Below are 18,541 nucleotides of genomic sequence, written 5' to 3' on the forward strand. Positions count from 1 at the left end.
ACCTCCCTACTTTTACATTCAATCCCCCTCGCTATGAAGGCCAGCATCCCATTCAACATGGGTCGACCAATCAATATGCAGATTGAAATCCCCCATAACTAAGGCCGTCCCATTCCTGCACGCCGCACTTATTTGCGCGTTAACAGCCCGCCCCATCTCCAGATCATTATTCGGGGGCCTATAGACGACACCCACCAGCGTCTTCCTCCCTTTGCTGTTCCTAATCTCCACCCACAACGATTCCACCCTCTGCTCCTTGGCTCCAATATCATCCCTTGCTACCACCGTGATGCTATCCTTAATCAGCAGAGCTACGCCCCCCCCTTTTCCCTCCTGCCTATCCTTCCTAAACACTTGATAGCCCTGTACATTCAGCTCCCAGTCCCTGTCACCCTGAAGCCACGTCTCTGTAATGGCCACCAGATCGTATCCATTTGTGTTGATCTGCGCCACCAGCTCATCCACTTTATTCCGAATGCTTCGTGCATTCAGATAAAGCGCTTTCATCCCAGCCTTCACCTGTACCCTATTTGCCGCAACACCACCAACTATACTCACGCCCCCTACTCCCTCTATTATTGGGACATCCTCGGCCTCTTCCCTTACACGTACACTCTCCTTAACTTTAGACCTCGTAAGGTCACCTACCCTCGCACCCTCCCCCCCCCCCTAATTAGTTTAAAGCCCTGTCTACAGTCCTCTTTACTCAATTCGCCAGCACTCTGGTCCCAGCACGGTTCAGACCAACCCCATCCCGCCCGGACAGGTCCCACCTACCCCAATACTTGACATAAGGACGGACGAGGTATTGGAGGTGTTGGCAGTCTTAAAAGCAGATAAACCTCCAGATCCAGATGAACTGTGCCCTTGGTTGTTGAGGGGAGGAAGAGAAGAGATTACAGGGACTCTGACTCAAATTTTCCACTCCTCTCTGCCACGGGGGAAATGCCAGACGACTGGAGAATGGCTAATGTGGCTCTGCTATTAAAGAAGGGTTGGAAAAATAAACCAAGGAACTATAGACCAATGAGTCTCACATCAGTGGTAGGGAAACGAATAGAGAAATTTATGAAGGAGACCATCTATCGCCATTTGGAGAGGCAAAGCTTGTTTAAGAATAGTCAGCATGGCTTCGTCAGAGGAAGGCTATATCTAACAAATTTGATTGAATTTTTTGAGGAGGTGACCAGGTGTGTAGACAAGGGTAGTGCAGTCGATGTAGTTTATATGGATTTCAACAAAGCCTTTAACAAGGCCCCCATGGGAGACTTGTAAAGAAGGTAAATTCACATGGGAGACAAAAGAATTTGACAAAGTGGATTCAAAATTGGCTCAGTTGTAGGGGACAGAGGGTGATGACAGAAGGCTGCTTTTGTGACTAGAACCCAGTGTCTCGTGGCATAACACAGAATCTGTGCTGGGCCCCCTATTACTCATCATTTATATAAATGACATTAATGACTATGCCGGGGGGTAAAATTAGTAGGTTTGAGGATGACACAAAGATTGGATGGGTGGTTAACAGTGAGGCAGTGTGTCTTGGGCTATAAGAAGATAAAGATGGAATGGTCAAATGGACAAAGAGGCAGATGGGATTTAATCCTGTAAAATATGAACTGATACACTTCAGGAGGAGTAATTTGACAATGAAGTATTCAATGAATGGTAGGTCATTCGGACATTCTGTGGAACAAAGGGACCTTGGCATCTTTGTCCACAGGTCTCTGAAAGCGGAAGCGCATATTAGTGGGGAGGTGAAAAGGGCATATGGGACACTTACCTTTATCAATCAAGGCATAGATTACAAAAGCAGGGAAGTCATGTTGGAGCTGTATAGAACTTTGCTGAGGTCACAACAAGGGTACTGTTTGCAGTTCTGGTCGCCACATTATAGAATGTTGTGATTGCACTGAAGTGGGTGCAGAGATTTACCAGAATGCTGTCCTGGTAAATCCAGGATGGAACATTTAAGTTATAAAGAGAGGTTGGATAGACTTCAGATGTTTTCGTTGGAGCAGGGAAGACTGAGGGGTGACCTGATCGAGGTGTACAAAACTATGAAAGACATGGACAGAGTGGATAAGGAGCTACTGTTTCCCTTAGTTAAAGAGTCAATCATGAAGGGAAATAGGTTCAAGGTAAGAGACAGAAGGTTTAGAGGGATGTGAGGGAAAAACTTTTTACCCAGAGGGTGGTGATGGTCTGGAATGCACTGCCTGGCAGTGTGGTGGAGGCGCGTGCCCTCATATCCTTTAAAAAGTATCTGGAAGAGCACCTGGCACATCATAACATCAGGGATGTGGACCAAGTGCTGGTAGATGGGATTAGGTGGGAGTTCAGGTGTTTCTAATGTGTCAGTGCAGACTCGATGGGGCAAAGGGCCTCTTCTGCACTGTACGATTCTATGCTGCTTGAAAAAGTCTTCATTTCTTCATGCTGCTGAAGGGTTACTTTTGAATTTAATCTTGAAGGACAATTATCTGCCCTTTCAACTGTTTATTTTCTTGTGCAAATTGGCTTGACTCTTGTCAAAACACACTTCAATTCAGTGCATTGCAATTACTGATAGCTCCAAAGCTGCTTTTGCTGAAGTAGTATTCAACATGTTTTTAGTTTATGTTTCTCCATTGCTATGTATTGATTCTTTCAGACCCACAACTTCTTTGCATGTCTTTACTGGATAGGTTTTCGAGGCTTGCACTTTAATTTGCCAACCATGGAGTTAAGGATTGTTATTTACTCTTGGCACTTGTGTTGTCTCTGAAATATGGTCCATTGGAAATTGCAGCCCACTGTACATCTCCAAAGATACGTACCCAAATTGAATCTTGTGCTTCAAACTTCCAGTTCAGCTTTCATTTTCTGATTATATTTCTGCTTCATCTTGCTCTGGCTGCTATAGAGCTTTCTTTTTTATGTTCACTACAGGCTGCTGGTACAGTTCTAGAAACATCTTTGTGTCTTCAAAGAGGCAGCCTTTGGAACCTCCATGTCAGCCATCCCAACAATATAGATTCCTGAGACTCCCAGAAAGTTCTGCGTCTTTCTGGTGCCCTCGCACAATTATGCTCGGGGGGGTATTTTGCTTTCTCTTCACTTTGCTTTGGCTTTCTATGCCTTTTTATAAGCTCTGCATGGGCCTCAACTTAAAGATTAAACACTCACTAAAGGCATTTAATATTTAATCGAAGCTGGTTGAGGTTTGATCAATGTGCTGCGTTATAATTTCTACATCAGCTTACACACCAAGTATTAGTCTGGACTTCTTCATAACTTGTGCTGTAAATTGATGCACTCCAATAATTTAAAAAATATTATTCTCCAAGATTCCTAATCTTGGGTCTGGTTTAGCCCTTGCTTTAGCAAAAATGGGTCTGATAGTTTTAATTTTCTATCAATCGCTGTTTTTTCTAAATGGATATATTTTTCTTATTTCCCTCATATCCTTTAAAAAGTACCTGGAAGAGCACTTGGCTCATCATAACATCAGGGATGTGGGCCAAATGTTGGCAGATGAGACTAGGTGGGAGTTCAGCAGTTTCTAATGTGTCAGTGCAGACTCGATGGGGCAAAGGGCCTCTTCTGCACTGTACTATGCTGTTTAAAAAAGTCTTCATTTCTTCATGCTGCTGAAAGGTTATTTTTGCATTTAATCCTGACGGACAATTACCTGCTCTTTCAACTGTTTATTTTCTTGTGGCTCTGTAGCTGCCATTTTTGGTCTTCATCTGTATTCTTCCTACATCTGTCAGTTTTGCTGACCACCATTACTCTACAGGGCTGCCTTTTACAACTGCATAGCACAAAAAAGTATTTGCTGACAATTTGCTCCTCTAACCTTACAATCACCTTGATATCAATTTTCATTCTATTTGTTACTCCACCAGCTATTTTTGTTACAACTATACTCAGCCACCACATTATGGTGCTGGCTGGGGACCAGTTACTGCAGCACCATGTATGATTCTGATTGCTGCCTATTTTAAAAGATAAGTTTAGATTTTATTAAACTATATTTTTTGTTCAACATTCTCACAATTTGGCCAGGACTCGTGACTCTACTTCCATTCACTTTTTTCAGCGCTTTCTCCTTCTTAAAAATTTGCTAAGCCTTTTTGCGATCTGGCTGGATTCCTTGGCCCTGCCTCCTTTGATTACATCTGGCAACAGAGCACAATATGCCCTAGGTGTCCTCCAGCCTCTTCATCTGTCATGGAGCTATTCATTCAAGCGATCTCTAAATATGTCTTCAATTTAAGCTCATGTGTCTCAGGTCAGGCTGGTTTCTTTGGTTTCTGAATCGTTGAGAATCTGGGTTCCTTCTCCAGCTTCTCAGGGATTTTAGAATCCATGCTGAAAAGGTTAATTTGGTGCCTCAGAAGTGTAGACGCTTATATGGTTAAAAATAAACCACTCATTGTTTACTCATAACTATGTACGTAATCAACTTATTGCCATGCATGGCTGCTATCTCCTTGCTGGCTACTTACAGGAATGCATGGCTACCATCCCTTAAAGGCATACCACAATGTGATTTCACTGAAACAATAGAATTCTTAAAGTGTTTGACAGTTTAGATGCTAAGATTTTTTTCCCCCGGCTGGTAAACAGAAAATGAGGTGGGCAATACATTTTAATCAGCGAGATAAGGAAATGTGGGGCCAGCCATGTGCACTCAAGAAATGAATAATTATAATAAAGATGCTTTTTGGTACAAACAAGCATAAAACCTTTTGATAATTATGATAATATCTTAATGATGTATTACATACAAAAATTACACCAGGTTCAGTTTCTTCACACCATCTGTTTAATGTGAGCAATGTATTTAGTCACCCCTCTTCATATCTTAACACTGGCATCAATGTCCAACATGACACTTTCTCTCTCTCCACAACAGTTGTCTGACCTACAGTATACTCGCAGCATTTTCTGATTTTATTTCAGATTTCCAGTATTTTCCTTTTATCTTGCCAATATTGATGCTGCTTTACTGTGATCTATCAGATGGTGTAGCAAGAATCACCAAAGTAAAAACGGTCAAGAAATGAGAAAGAAAATGTGCAGAGGCCGAAAGTCACCTGACGCAAACAACTGTGGAGAGTGCAATGATCTGTATCCTCTTTCTATCTCTCATGCAGGGAACTGGCATTTAATAACTTCTCAGCACATTTTAAAAGAGGTAGCACCAATTGCATCGGTAATCTATTCCAAACCCATTAGGTTATAAATTCCTGAATTTTAATTTTTGCCAAAACACAAGAAATCCAGTCAAAACCACACAATCTTCACTTCCTATTACATTCATCATCCCTTTAAAAAGGTAAAATTTAGGTGTTCCTCTGGCAAAAAAAGATCCATTTTCAACTCTAATTTTGAAGAGTGCATAAAACTAGTCTCAGAAATCCACTCAAAACGTTAAACTGAGATCATCTTGAGAGAAATTCAGTCATACATTTCTTGTGCCTTGTTGCAGCAATGTAATATATTTGAGTTGTTACGTTGTTGCGTGGCCACTTTAAGAGAGTGTGATTGCATGATTAGTCCATGACATCAACAGGTATTTTGCAGGCCTTGTCTTAGTCAACATCTAGTGCGGTGAAAAGCTCTGAATAAAAACTTTCATAGAATATTAGAAACCCCGCAGTGCAGAAAGAGGCTATTCGGCCCATCAAGTCCACAGCGAACACAATCTCACCCAGGCCCTACCCCCATATCCCCACATATTTTACCCACTAATCCCGCTAACCTACGCATCTCAGGACTCTAAGGGGCAATTTTAGCATGGCCAATCAACCTAACCCGCATGTTTTTGGACTGTGGGAGGAAACCCACGCAGACACAAGGAGAATGTGCAATCTCCACACAGACAGTGACCCAAGCTGGGAATCAAACCCAAGTCCCTGGAGCTGTGAAGCAGCAGTGCTAACTACTGTACCACCGTATCGCCCTCTTGGTGTTTTCTACAAAACCCACATGCATCAACTCCATATTCTTTTTAATCAACATCTAAAGCAGAATATACAACAAGCAACAGTTCTGCTTCACATTTCAATCTTTTGTCCACTAGACAAGTTGCTAGTGAACTACAAATCTGCTATCCTCTGGTTCTTCCTTAAATCCATGTCTTTCAGCTTCCTGTCACCAGAAAAAGTATCATTTACCTCGTAGATACCTTTTATGATTCTGAACACCTTGACTGAATAAAACCTTAACTTTCTCTACTCCAGAGGAGAACACACCAGCTTTTCTCATCTGCCCCATTTAACTGAGATCCCATATCCCAGGTACCATTATAAATGTGGTTTTAGGAATTTATAATGTAAAAGATTGACAGGATATGCGCACTATGCAAGTTATTTTAAAATTAAGATTATAGATTCTAGCAGGTAACTACAATCTTCAGTGTGTTATTATGCCATGCCAACCTGAACTTTCCAGGTTTAAAATCTACGTCTTCAGCATTCATAGCATCTGACATCAGCAGCAATCAATACCTTTCGCGAGACAATGAGAACAATGGATAAGCCAAACTATTTCAGAGTTGACATGAATTTCCATAAACAGTATCAAGACATAACGGTATAATAAATTGAAGTTATAGTAAGCATACTTATAAAATCAAAATAAAAATCAAAAGAACAGTGACCTAAAATGCAATCATAATTGTGCACTTTGTGCTGTTTTCACTGCTGGTCCATGTGTGTCCACCTCTTAACATGGCAGCTGCACCACCAAGAAAAGCTCACCTCCGGCCTCTGATCATGGCCAACTCCAACTTATTTGGAATACTTTGGTTGGGTCTGAGGTATTTTCCTTGAAGCTCTCCATTTCAGAGAGCAGTTAACTTCATTGATGTGGGTCTGGAGTCACATGTAGGCCTGACAAGGTCAAAATAGCTGATTTCCTTCCTGAAAGGCCAATGGCGAACCAAATGGAATTTTATGACAATGGTAGTTGTCATGGTCACCATTACCGAGACCAACTTTATACTCCAGATTTATTAATTGAATTTAAGTTCCACCAGATGTCATGATGGGATTTGAACCTATATCATCAAAGCATTAGCCTTGGTTTCAAAATTACCAGTTCAATTACATCACCATTATGTTACCATCTCCACTTGTGAAAAGACAAAAATCCTGCGCAAAGTCACATTTGGGTTAGATGCGCATTTCAGAAGATGCAGAAGTACACAGTCAGGTTTTCTGGAACCCACAGGAAAAAGCAGGACCTTTCTTTTGAAGAAATAGCTTCTGAAATGACTAATTAGTGAAATTCACAATTCGAATGTATTTAAATCTAGTTGAATCACATTTTTTCTCCCAAGAACAAAGCAAATTTTAAGGTTTGGGGCAATTATTTTCATAGGCATTTGCTTTTTGCACATCTATTTTAAGCTTCTATTAAACCAGGTAATGAAAATGCACTTCTATAGTGTTAACGTAAATGTTCAAACTTACTGTAAACCCATTACATTCCATTTAAAATGAGATTCTTACCTAATGGCGTAGCTGATCTTTAAACTTGGCTTGGTTCGCTAAAACTTGATCTAATAATAGCAGCTTGCACAAATTGCTTTAATTCATTGTTGGCTAATTCTTTCTCCAGTATTTATCCTCACCAGTGTTTATTCCCAGGTTTCAAGTAAATACATTGATAGTTCAAACAAGGTCTAGCTATCATTTGTTAAGCACTAGGGAGAAAATTTGACACACTTAAAGTGTCACAAACAATTGTGTTTCAACAGCCAAACAAGGATTACTTAGCACACTATCATAAACGATAAAATTCTTCTTTGAATAATTTTGGTACAATGATAATATAGCAACTTCAAGTTGTTACTGAAATGAAAACAAAATACTAGAAAAACTCAGTAGGTCTGACAGCATCTGTGGAGGGAGACTTTAAGTTTCGAGTCCATAATGACTCTTGTTTGGAACTAATTATATTTTATTTCACATTTCCAGCATGCTGTTTTTATTTCTCTTTCCTTTTCTGTCACAGCATAAAAACTATGAAAAGTTTCACTTAGAAATAATTTTTTATCAGCATTCGTATCTATTTCGCACCCAAGAGTATAAAGTTCACAGTGAGGATAATAGCTCTTACTTATTGATAAAGTATATAAAATGATACAGGAAACAAAATACATGGATTGTTGGAAAGTATCAAAACTTAGATCAATTTTCAAATTGGCTATGCATGCAATCCATTCAATGCAAATCCATTTCACAATGCTGGTAAATTGTAACAAAATCTGGTCACTTTATAGACATATAAACAGACATTTACTCAAAACAAACATTGTTCGGGATTAATGAGCAACAACATATGCAAATTTTCTATCATAATTTGAAATATTTTTGCACATAAATTGCGTAATGTCTGGAATATTTGTAGCATTTCTTCTCAACGATGCAGAACAATTTATATCAAGCTGGCCTGTTAAAATCTACATCCAATTGTGATGTCCTGCAATGCCTGCATACTGCATTTCCAAACACCCTACTTGAACAGATGAATTCTCAAACTGGAGGTTGGTTTGATCAGGTCACCAATTCCAAATCTAACAATTGTAATTTATTAATAATAATCTGAATGCTGATTTTGTCATTACAAGAAATAGAAATGAAAATCTGGTGGATTCTATCATGGCCAAATTATGTACCAGAGGCTGAAATAATTCCCAATATTTCCAGAGAAATATCAGGTGGGTTGAGTAGAAAGCCTTGAGAAGCAAACATCAAACCAAGAGAGGCTGATACCAACATTTTTGAAGGAGAGTTAGATATTTACTTGTGTTATGATCCCAACCTGACGCGGCTGTAACGTATTATTTTTGGAGTACGCAATGGTGAATCGAGTTACAAGAATACTGATGATATCATCAGCTAGGTTTGCAGGCTTTAGGTTTAACCTTGTAAGTTTATTTATTAGTGTCACAATTAGGCTTACAGGAACACTGCAAATGAATTTACTGTGAAAATTCCCGAGTCGACACACTACCTGTTCATATACACTGAGGGAGAGTTTAGCATGGTCAAAGCACCGAACCAACACATCTTTCAGGTTGTGGGAGGAAACCAGAGCATCCAGAGAAAACCCACACAGACATGGAGAGAATATGCAGACTCCGTACAGTGACCCAAGTCAGGATCGAACCCAGATCCCTGGCGCTGTGAGGCAGCAATGCTAACCACTGTGCCACAATGCTGCCCACAGCGTATTGAGCATTATGGAGTACACACCTGTTCAATAAACCTCCCTGCTGAGTTACAGTAAACCACAAGTTTATCTGTCCTTTGATTCCAACTGCGGCACGGTAAACTGCCCAGTGCAGAATAACTAACGACGAGGGGGATTTTCAGGGGCCTCACTAGCTTGCTCCAACATTAGACCAACAGGAGAGGAACCACATCTGACTCTGAGGCAAATCTGGAGGGCCAGGTTTGCGAAGTTCACCACAAGCTACATTGAGAGAGAACCTCAGGCATGAAGCCAGAGAAAGGAAGTTCCATATTCAGAGCTAAAAATTAAAGAAAAGCTGCTGCAATTCGGCTCAGGGGATGAACCCAAGGCAAAAATCCCAAACTTAAGGAGGTTTTGAAGGCAAAAAGGACCTGGTCATGCACCTCAAAGTTAAAAGAAAACAAAAAGAGAGTTCAATTTGGTGCCATGCGACCGTTTGAGAAGAGTCGGAAGACTGGAAGGCCTTCACTGAAAGATTCAGCTATTACATAATAATATAATATAATAAACAATAATATAGTAGTATAATATACTAAATAAATTTGCAGATGAATTGGTAGTACTGGTGTTCCTCAGAACTAGAAGCAGCAAAGCTTTAAATTTGCTTCAAAGTCTAGTCCAGCCTGACAAACTGGGGATTCCAGGAATTAATTACATGACATCCTATGGGCAGCACGGTGGCACAGTGGTTAGCACTGCTGCCTCACAGCAACAGGGACCCGGTTTGATCCCAGCTTGGTTCACTGTGCGGAGTCCGCATGTTCTCCACTTGTCGGCATGCGTTTCTACTGGATGTTCCAGTTTCCTCCCACAGTCTGAAAGACATGCTGGTTAGGTGCATTGGCCATACTAAATTCTCCCTCAGTGTACTTGGCTGGTGCCGGAGTGTGGCAACTCAGGGATTTTAACAGTAAGCCTACTTGTGACATTAATAAATAAACTTTAAATCAATACCACAGTGTTTTCAAAGGCATTCAAATGAAAGGAGTCCAGGTTAAACTCAAATTGAAACCAGAAAGTCAACACAAAAATCTGAGGGTATGCACTGTTCTTTATACCATCTGTCCAAAAGTAGAAGCGAACTAATGACGTTGGTGGACACGAGCGTAATTAAACCAGTGACAGCAACTGATTGGATCAAATTAAATCTGTGGTGACTTCAAAATCCAGCTCTATGTGCAGATAAATACTCATTGCCCTTGATCGAAGATCTATTCAGAGGCCAAAAATTCACAAAGATTGATTTTTCGCAGGCCTACCTGCAGATGAGAGTGGTAGCTAAATCCCATCACCTTCTGACCATTTTGATTTATTATTGTTCCGTATGAGTAGACAGTGGAGAAGTATTGTTCCCTGTGCGCTATGCAGACAAAGCATACCTTACATAGAGAAGAAAAGGAGAGGGTGCAGAACGTAGTGTTAGTGTAATAGTTCAGGTGTAGAGAAAGATCAACTTAATACGAGGTAGGTCCATTCAAAAGTCTGATGGCAGCAGGTTTTGTAATAAAAGGCTCCCTTTTGAGATCACATAAGCCCAGCATTATTTCAGAGGTCAATGAACCAAGTCCTCAGTGGACTCAAAGGGTTACAATGCCACCTTGATAATATCTTGATCACCAGCTCCACAGAGGAAGAACACTTGAAGAATCTTGGAGACCTTAAAACATCTCCAAGCACACAGCTTATGAATTTAAAAAAAAAGTGACTTCTTCCAGAACTTGATAGAATACTTATTGTCAATGATGAGCCCTAAGAGGCTTCTCAAGGTACAAAGAAAAACAGAGATAATTATGGATGATCCTCCACACACTGTGTACAAATTAAGATCTTTCCTAGATATCACAAATTGTTATGGCAAATTTATTCCAAATTTGACAACCTTCTTTAAGCCATTACACAATCTTCTAGGTAAGGGTCAATCTTAAAAATGGAACCAGGACTGTGAGTAAGCATATCGAGCTGACGAACTGACGCTTCAGAGATCGGCTATCGTGGTTTACTTTGACCCCAAGTTGCCCTTGCAATTGGCATGTGATCAGGGCTGGCACAGTGCTATCACACATCCTATCCCATGGAGCGGAGAGGCCAATTATCTTCGCTTCATACTCTTTAACCAGTGCAGAATGAGATGTGCACAACGAGAGAAGGAGGCCCTCAGCACCATTTTCGATGCAAGGAAATTATATCTCCACTTCTATGGCCACTATTTCATGTTGCTGATGGATCATTGTCCACTCCTGTCCAGCTTCAGCCCATACTCCGGGATTCCCTCAATGATGGCCAGTCGGCTTCAGAGGTGGGCACTTCTCCTCTCTAAACATTCGTATGATGTCAAATGCAGGCACCCAGAGCAACACATAAACACAGATGCATTGTCCAGGCTGTCCTTGTCGAGTGGCTGGCAATCTAATAGTGTTTGAAGATTCTCAACTTCTTCCAAACTGAAAATGTGCCGGTAACAAGTGAAGAATGATACCAGATGTGACCCTGTCTGAGCCAAGTGATAGACCTGGTCCTGAAAGGAAAAGTTGGTAGGAACCATCTGGAATTGAAGCCATGTATGTCCTGGTAGTGGGTGCTGTCAGTTCAGAATGGCTGCTTACTACGGAAGATGCAGGTGATCATTCTTCCAGGTACGTGGTGCTGGAGCAATTGAATCCAAGATGGTGAGGATGAAGAAACTCTCCAGGAGCTATTTCTTTGGTCAAGTTTAGATGCTCAGATTGAGAAAAAAAAAGCCAGATTGTGCCAAACTTGTGCTAAAGTCAGGAACGTGGTACTACTGTCGCCAATACTCCACTGGGAATGTCCCAACATACTGTGGCAATGTGTCCACATTGAATTTGCCAGACCCTCCGAGGGTCAAATACTGCTGGTGGTGGTTTATACCCAAGTGACTGGAGGTGGCTGTAATGAAGTCAGTTTCAGCTCAACTGACCATTGGGAAACTAGATGAAATGCTCACGAGGTTCAGTGACCTGAGCAGATTGTCAGCAGCAACAGTTCTCAGTTCCTCACACAGGAGCTTAAAGAACATATGGAATGGCACTGGGCACATTAAGTTGGCACCATATCATCCCTTGACCAATGTCTTGCAGAAAGCTTGGTGCAATCTTTGAAGCACTCGTTGAAAGTTTCAAAGCAGAAGGGGTCATTAGTTCAATGCTTCAATTGCTTTCTGACCATTTACCAAAACACACCTCATGCCAGTACTCAGAACTCACCAGCATTCTGGTAAAAAGGAAGCAACAAACCACATTTGGTCTTGAGACCTGAAGAAACTCAAGATTATTGAGAAAAACCGATTAGCCCAGATGTCCAGAAGTGAAACCAACTCCAAGAGGTACTTTTTCCATCAAGGAGAGCAAATACTGGCCCAGAGTTAGAGTACAACTGACAAGTGGGTACCTGCCACATTACTAGCCCAGACAGGGCCCATATCCTGCACAGGCCAGGCCAGGGATGAGATGGTTTAGAGAAGATATACTGCTATTAATGCTATTAGTGGCACACCCCCAAGTATTGGAAACATCCATCACCTTACTACCTAAAGTCAGCACGCCTTCCCTGGAGCAAACCACCTGTAAACTGAGCAAACTTATCTGTACGCTCCATAGGGACGAACCCCTTTCACTTGAGGTCCCCAGTATCTCTAAGGTGGGGAACAATCCTGTACCAGAAATAAGGCAACCGGTGTAAAACAGGCACCTGCCAAACAGATTTTCTTCCTAAATGTGCATCATGTTTGTGTATCTAATGGAAACTGTGCATGTCTATGTAAATAGTTTTGTTGCTTATGCATGTGTGTTGCTTTTGGAACAATGTAAATACTGGGGTTGTTTGCTTAGGGGAAGTCTCAAAGTAAAGGGGGAGGGAATGTTATGTACTATAGTTGGTAGGTGCTATGTTGGGACAGAGTCCCTTTCAGAGGTGAGTCATTTGAGCACTGGTGACAAGAATCGCCAGGTTGATTTAGTCTTGTGTTGAGTTTTACAGAGTGCACAGCTGTTGAATAAGCCTCCCTGTTGAGTTACAGGAAACCACAATTTTCTAGGTTCTTTGGTTCCAACTGCAGCCTAGTAGATTGCCCAGTACAGAATTGTTACTACCAGACAAATCAGACCCCTGGATGGAGCCTAACCTTTATCTTTTGTTTAGATACGTGGAAGGAGGCTGCTGAACAATCTCAGAATTGCCAATGAACTTTAAACAAAAGAAGAAAACATTCACCAAACAAAAGATGACCAATAATGCCATATTCCTTCATCCCAGCATTTGTAAGGATAACACAAATTACAAGATCTATTTATACTCTTACATTCCCACTAAGTATATAGTGCATGTAAGCCAAGCTGTGGTCAGACACTCAACACTCTGAAATCAAGTGACCGATGCCACCCAAAACAACACGCATCAATTTCCCCCCCTTCCCTCCAGATGCTCGATACACTGTGATTCAACTTGGTCATGGTGGAACACTGTCTTCTACACAAGGGCTTCCAATCCCGACTCTGAACGAACATGCCTTGAAATCTTTTCCCAAACAACACTTTCTCAAATTCACCAAGGATCCATCTCCAAGATTTCAACCTCTCCTTCTACTGTTCCACTGCCCTGGAATACCACATACATTCCAGCTTGCTTTCAAAGCAATCTCTCAGGCACCCAGCCATGCCAACAGAATACCACTACTTCACAGGCCATATAAGATATGTCAGTAATCTTTGTTACCTTGAATTTCTGGCTTCCCGCAATTATTTCAAGTCTGTACCTTGCAGCCCTTGGAGCCTCTCTTTCTCTGTTCCTCATTCTTGACTTCACTGAACTGGACCTTTTTTCTAGATTCCTGTCCTTTATTCCTTCAACCAGAAGCTATTCTTGGAACCTAGTTTTGTCCTTCTTTCTGGTTTCTGGGACTTGCTTTATGTCCCTTCATATTGCCCTCCTATACAGTGCCTGTGGAATGTTCCTTGCCATTGGTTTGTCTGATTCCAAAACTGACTCAACTGCTCTTGCTATTTAGAGGGGTCCCTGGTTTCTTAGCAACAGCCTAGTTTTTTATACCTTGTATTGTTTAAGGGATTATAAAAACTGCATTACAATGCAGGCAACTAAACAGACTCAGAGTTCTAAAAACTTAAACTAAAAAAAAACACAAGCTCTTAACCCTTTCAAAACACACAAAAGCAGAAGTAGAAATTAAGTTTAAGCTTAAAGCCATACCTTATTCCTAACACATTCACAAATAGAAATATAAATTACTTAAAACCATCTCTAATGCCTAACACCTGACAATGAGAAATTTACAGTATTACAGAAAAAAGTGGTGATTCTAAGCATGACGACACTTATAAAGAGCGAGCAGAGGCCCAATGGGCATAATGGCCTCATCCTGTAGTTTTTTTTTAATTCTACAATTCAACAGTCCTCCAACAACAAAATCTGTAACAACAGAAGTCTACCAAATATAGCAAGGAAAACTATATTTGAAGGTAAACCCACAGGGCTACAGACCAAGAGCTGCAAAGAGAGACTAAGCTGCATAACTTTTTTCTTTCTGGAAAAGGCATGAATGGCTGAATGGTTTCTCTTTTCTCTGTCTCTAAATGATCACAAGACAAAATTAATTTATGAACAGACAGTCCACATTATTGTACTGTAATATAGAATTGCAAAATAAAACTAGTGTGAATGAACAGCTCAGTCAAAATTACAAGTTACATAAAATCAAATTTATCTTCCTCCAACTACATGAATAGTCATTCAGAAATTGAACAATACATTAGTTTTTAAATAACTTCAGTTTTCTAATATGATCAATTTATAAAGGCAAGAAAGATTGCTTTAATGTAGCAGGTAAATATTTACGCACCTGTGATTAGTGCTAATTTTACTCACTTTAAGAAGAAACTTATTATAAAATTAACAAATTGTAAGGCTGCAAGTTCAGTACATGTATAAGGTTTACTCTGAGTGCCTGATTCATACATTTGTGATACTTTCATTACCTGATAGGATTGCTGCTCAAAGATACCCGGAGTGATTCCAGAGAACTGAGAAGTCTTTCATCTGCAACACCTGATTTTAGCTCTTGGATGAACTCATGTGGTAAAGTAGCAGCGTACTGTCTGTTCTTCAAACTGCCCTGAAAAATAACAAAGATCATACTGAAACATTTTGTTTGATTAGGGTACAGAGATGTAATAGTGGATGATCCATCTACTGTACTCCAAGAAAGGACTCAAAGTGCATAAACTGTCAGATGGTGTCACATGGGGAGGTGGTTGCACAACGGTATTGTCACTTGACTAGTGATTCAGAGAGCCAGGATAATGTTCTGGGGACTGGGGTTCAAATCCCACCATGGCAGATAGTGGAATTTGAATTCAAGAAAAAGAAATCTAGAATTAAAGGTCCAATGATGACCATGAAACCGATGTCAATTGTTGTTAAAACGCATCCAGTTCACTAATGTTCTTCGGGGAAGGAACGCTACTGTCCTTATCTGGTCTAGCCTACAATAATTTGATTAACTGAGCAATGAAATAGCTACTCAGTTCAAGGGCAATTAGGAATGGGCAAATGCTGGCCCTGCAAGAATCGTCAGCATCCTATTAAAGGATAAATAAAATATTTTGCGCATTAACTCTGCTATACTTTGCTAAGAGCTCTGTATTTTTAACTACTTAAACTCTAGACCAGGCTTGTCCAACCAACAGCTCACCAAGCTGCCATATGCAGCCTGTGATTCAGTGTTCAAACTATAACTAAGTTCAATGAAAGACCTATAAAAGCTGCTCCTCCATTCACAAGTCATTTCTCCCCCACAGTTGCCTCTGATAGACTCAACAATGAGCTTGTAACAACAAATTCATGGGAGAAACAGTCTCTGACTGGAGGAGCAGTAGGCAGTTTGACAGTGAATTGTTTCTCTTTTGTTTTCACTTTGTGTGCAATCTCTACCTTTGGTCATGGTTTCCCCTCTCTCTCCTTTCAATGCAGATTCTAACCTATTAAAGGAGCACAGCAATCAAGATGATGGACAGTGCTGGGTAAACCGTGAGGAAAAGCAGAATCACAGCAGCAATGCCAAACTGGACCCCCACCTGCCCAGGGCAGTCAAAGTCTCCAGAGTGGAGCGGTGAACTGAGTCGCTTAGCGCCCCAAATAGCTCTTCATGGGCATGTCCAAATTCCTAGTTCCTGGTTGGGTGATGGGCCAGTGCCTGGGAATGCAGCTGTCCATGACAGTACAGATAAGAGTCACAATAGAGCAGTTCTTGTGAAGGTGAAGTCCTCACACCTAGCATACCCACATTGGGTTGTGTAGCACTACCATGGTGGTGGCTGGATAAACTCAGAACAGATTTAGAGGCTCAAAACCCAGCTTCCATGTGGCACTGTGGGCCATTAGCTGAAACAGACCAGTGTGCAACCAAAATCTGTAACCTCATGTCTTGACATTTCCCTGATTCTACCAACAAGTCAACACTGCTTCAAGGAAGTGCACAGAAGCATGGGGTTTCTCTCTGGTGGAACAGCAGCATTCAATACATCAAAGTGCCCGTCAGACTGAACACCAGTTGCTCGACACCGGTTGATTACTAAGCAATCAGTTCCATGTCATAAAGTGGTCAGGCTTGCAGCACAGTTTTGAAATCATATATGTTTATCTAAAGCAAAGTAACACTGAAATGAAATGTGTCATCACTAATAGTATTTGACTCCATCTTCAAACTGCAAGACACAAATTACACAACAGAAATAGAAGTTAACTGAGGGGCTATAAAAGTGAGGAACTCATGGCAATTAATATCAGCAAACAAAAATTATTCGGAGAAACTTAAGGAACCAGAAACCAACAAATCCCCACGAGCCAAAAGCCTACATCCAAGGGTTCTAAATGAATTGGCTGCAGGAATAGTGAATGCATGGTTAAGTTTTTCCAACGCTTCCTAGATTTCAGAATGGTTCCAGCAGATTGGTGTTAGCAAATGTAACACTGCTAGTAAAGAAAGGAGGGAACAAGAAAACAAGGAATCACAGGCCAGTTAGTCTGACATCAGTAATTGGGAAAATACTGAAATCTATTACGAAGGAAGAGATACTGTGCAGTGGGTAGCATCCCTGCCTCAGACAGGAGCTCAGGTGTCCACTCCAGAACCTAATGGCAATGGAAGATATGTATATAACATCGGCAAACAGGTTGATCATCAATCAATAAATCCTTTCAATGCATCTATGGCAGATGGCAAGAGTGCAAGAGTCTCCAGGACAGCGATGCTTGACGAGAGTAGCACTCTCAAGCTACAGCCTCTGGTGACAGGCCACAAACTGTTCAAACAGAGTCAACATGGTTTGACAAAAGGAAAATTGCATTTTACAAATTTAGTGGAGTTTTTGGAGAATGTATTGAAATACGGTAAACTAGTAGACGTAATATATTTTGAATTCTAAAAGGCACTTGAGAAAGTGCCAATACTAAATTAATAGTTCACTAAGATGGGGTAATATACCAACACACTAGCGGATTGGTTAATGGATAAGTACAAAATGGAAATAAAAAGGATATTTAAGTTGGTAGGTTATAAGTTGGGTGTGCCACAAGGACCAGTATTGGGCCTCCTATTTACAATCTATATTGATGACTTAAGCAGAGAGTACTACCTCACTTCATATGTTTGACACTGTGACATTGTTTCCCCTGGCTAGAGAACCATGCTGAATTCAATAATACATGTATGTGTCATATTTTTGTTGGCTATCATTGCATAGCATGAAGTCATACAAAATAAATGTTCCACAGTCAATTTGTGTAGTTAGATATGATTTTTCTATCATGTCAATGGGGTAAATGGAGTAACAACATATTTTGTTCTCCAAGATCTTACATTATTTCAGAATTAAAACCATCAATACTGACAACCTGTAATTTTTAATGTTGGTCACCATTTCATATTCTTCCAACTAGTGCTGGCTATTCAGAACTATCTCCTGCTGTGTTAAGTGTTAGGTTGTCATTCACGCTGTAACCCAAATGCAAAAATGTAAATAAAATCTGCAATACTACATCACTTGTTTCTCTTTTATACACATTTTTATCAAATGCTGAACCTTTAATCGCAATTTGCATCAATCTAGGTATTCCAGACATGAACAACAAGAAGTGCTAATCATAATTGTGTAAATTTTTATATACATGTAACATGTGAACAAGATTTACTGATGGAGAGTTTAAGATAGATCTGTTGTATATTTTAAGCTGAGCCTAATGTTTAATGAATATTTCT

General features: G+C 40.6%; 1 protein-coding gene across 1 annotated transcript in view; it reads right to left on the bottom strand.

The window, feature by feature from the left end:
* LOC145348875 (protein diaphanous homolog 3-like) overlaps positions 1–18,541 on the bottom strand; it is a 527,933-nt gene that overhangs the window by 433,889 nt on the left and 75,503 nt on the right. Inside the window, exon 5 of the mRNA XM_080196908.1 lies at positions 15,261–15,397. Coding sequence (XP_080053034.1) covers positions 15,261–15,397 — 137 coding nt within the window. The remainder of the gene's footprint in view (positions 1–15,260; positions 15,398–18,541) is intronic.

This window comes from Carcharhinus amblyrhynchos, chromosome 10 (genome assembly GCF_965287045.1).
Source record: "Carcharhinus amblyrhynchos chromosome 10, sCarAmb.v2.hapA, whole genome shotgun sequence".
In the NCBI taxonomy this organism is placed as follows: Eukaryota; Metazoa; Chordata; class Chondrichthyes; order Carcharhiniformes; family Carcharhinidae; genus Carcharhinus; species Carcharhinus amblyrhynchos.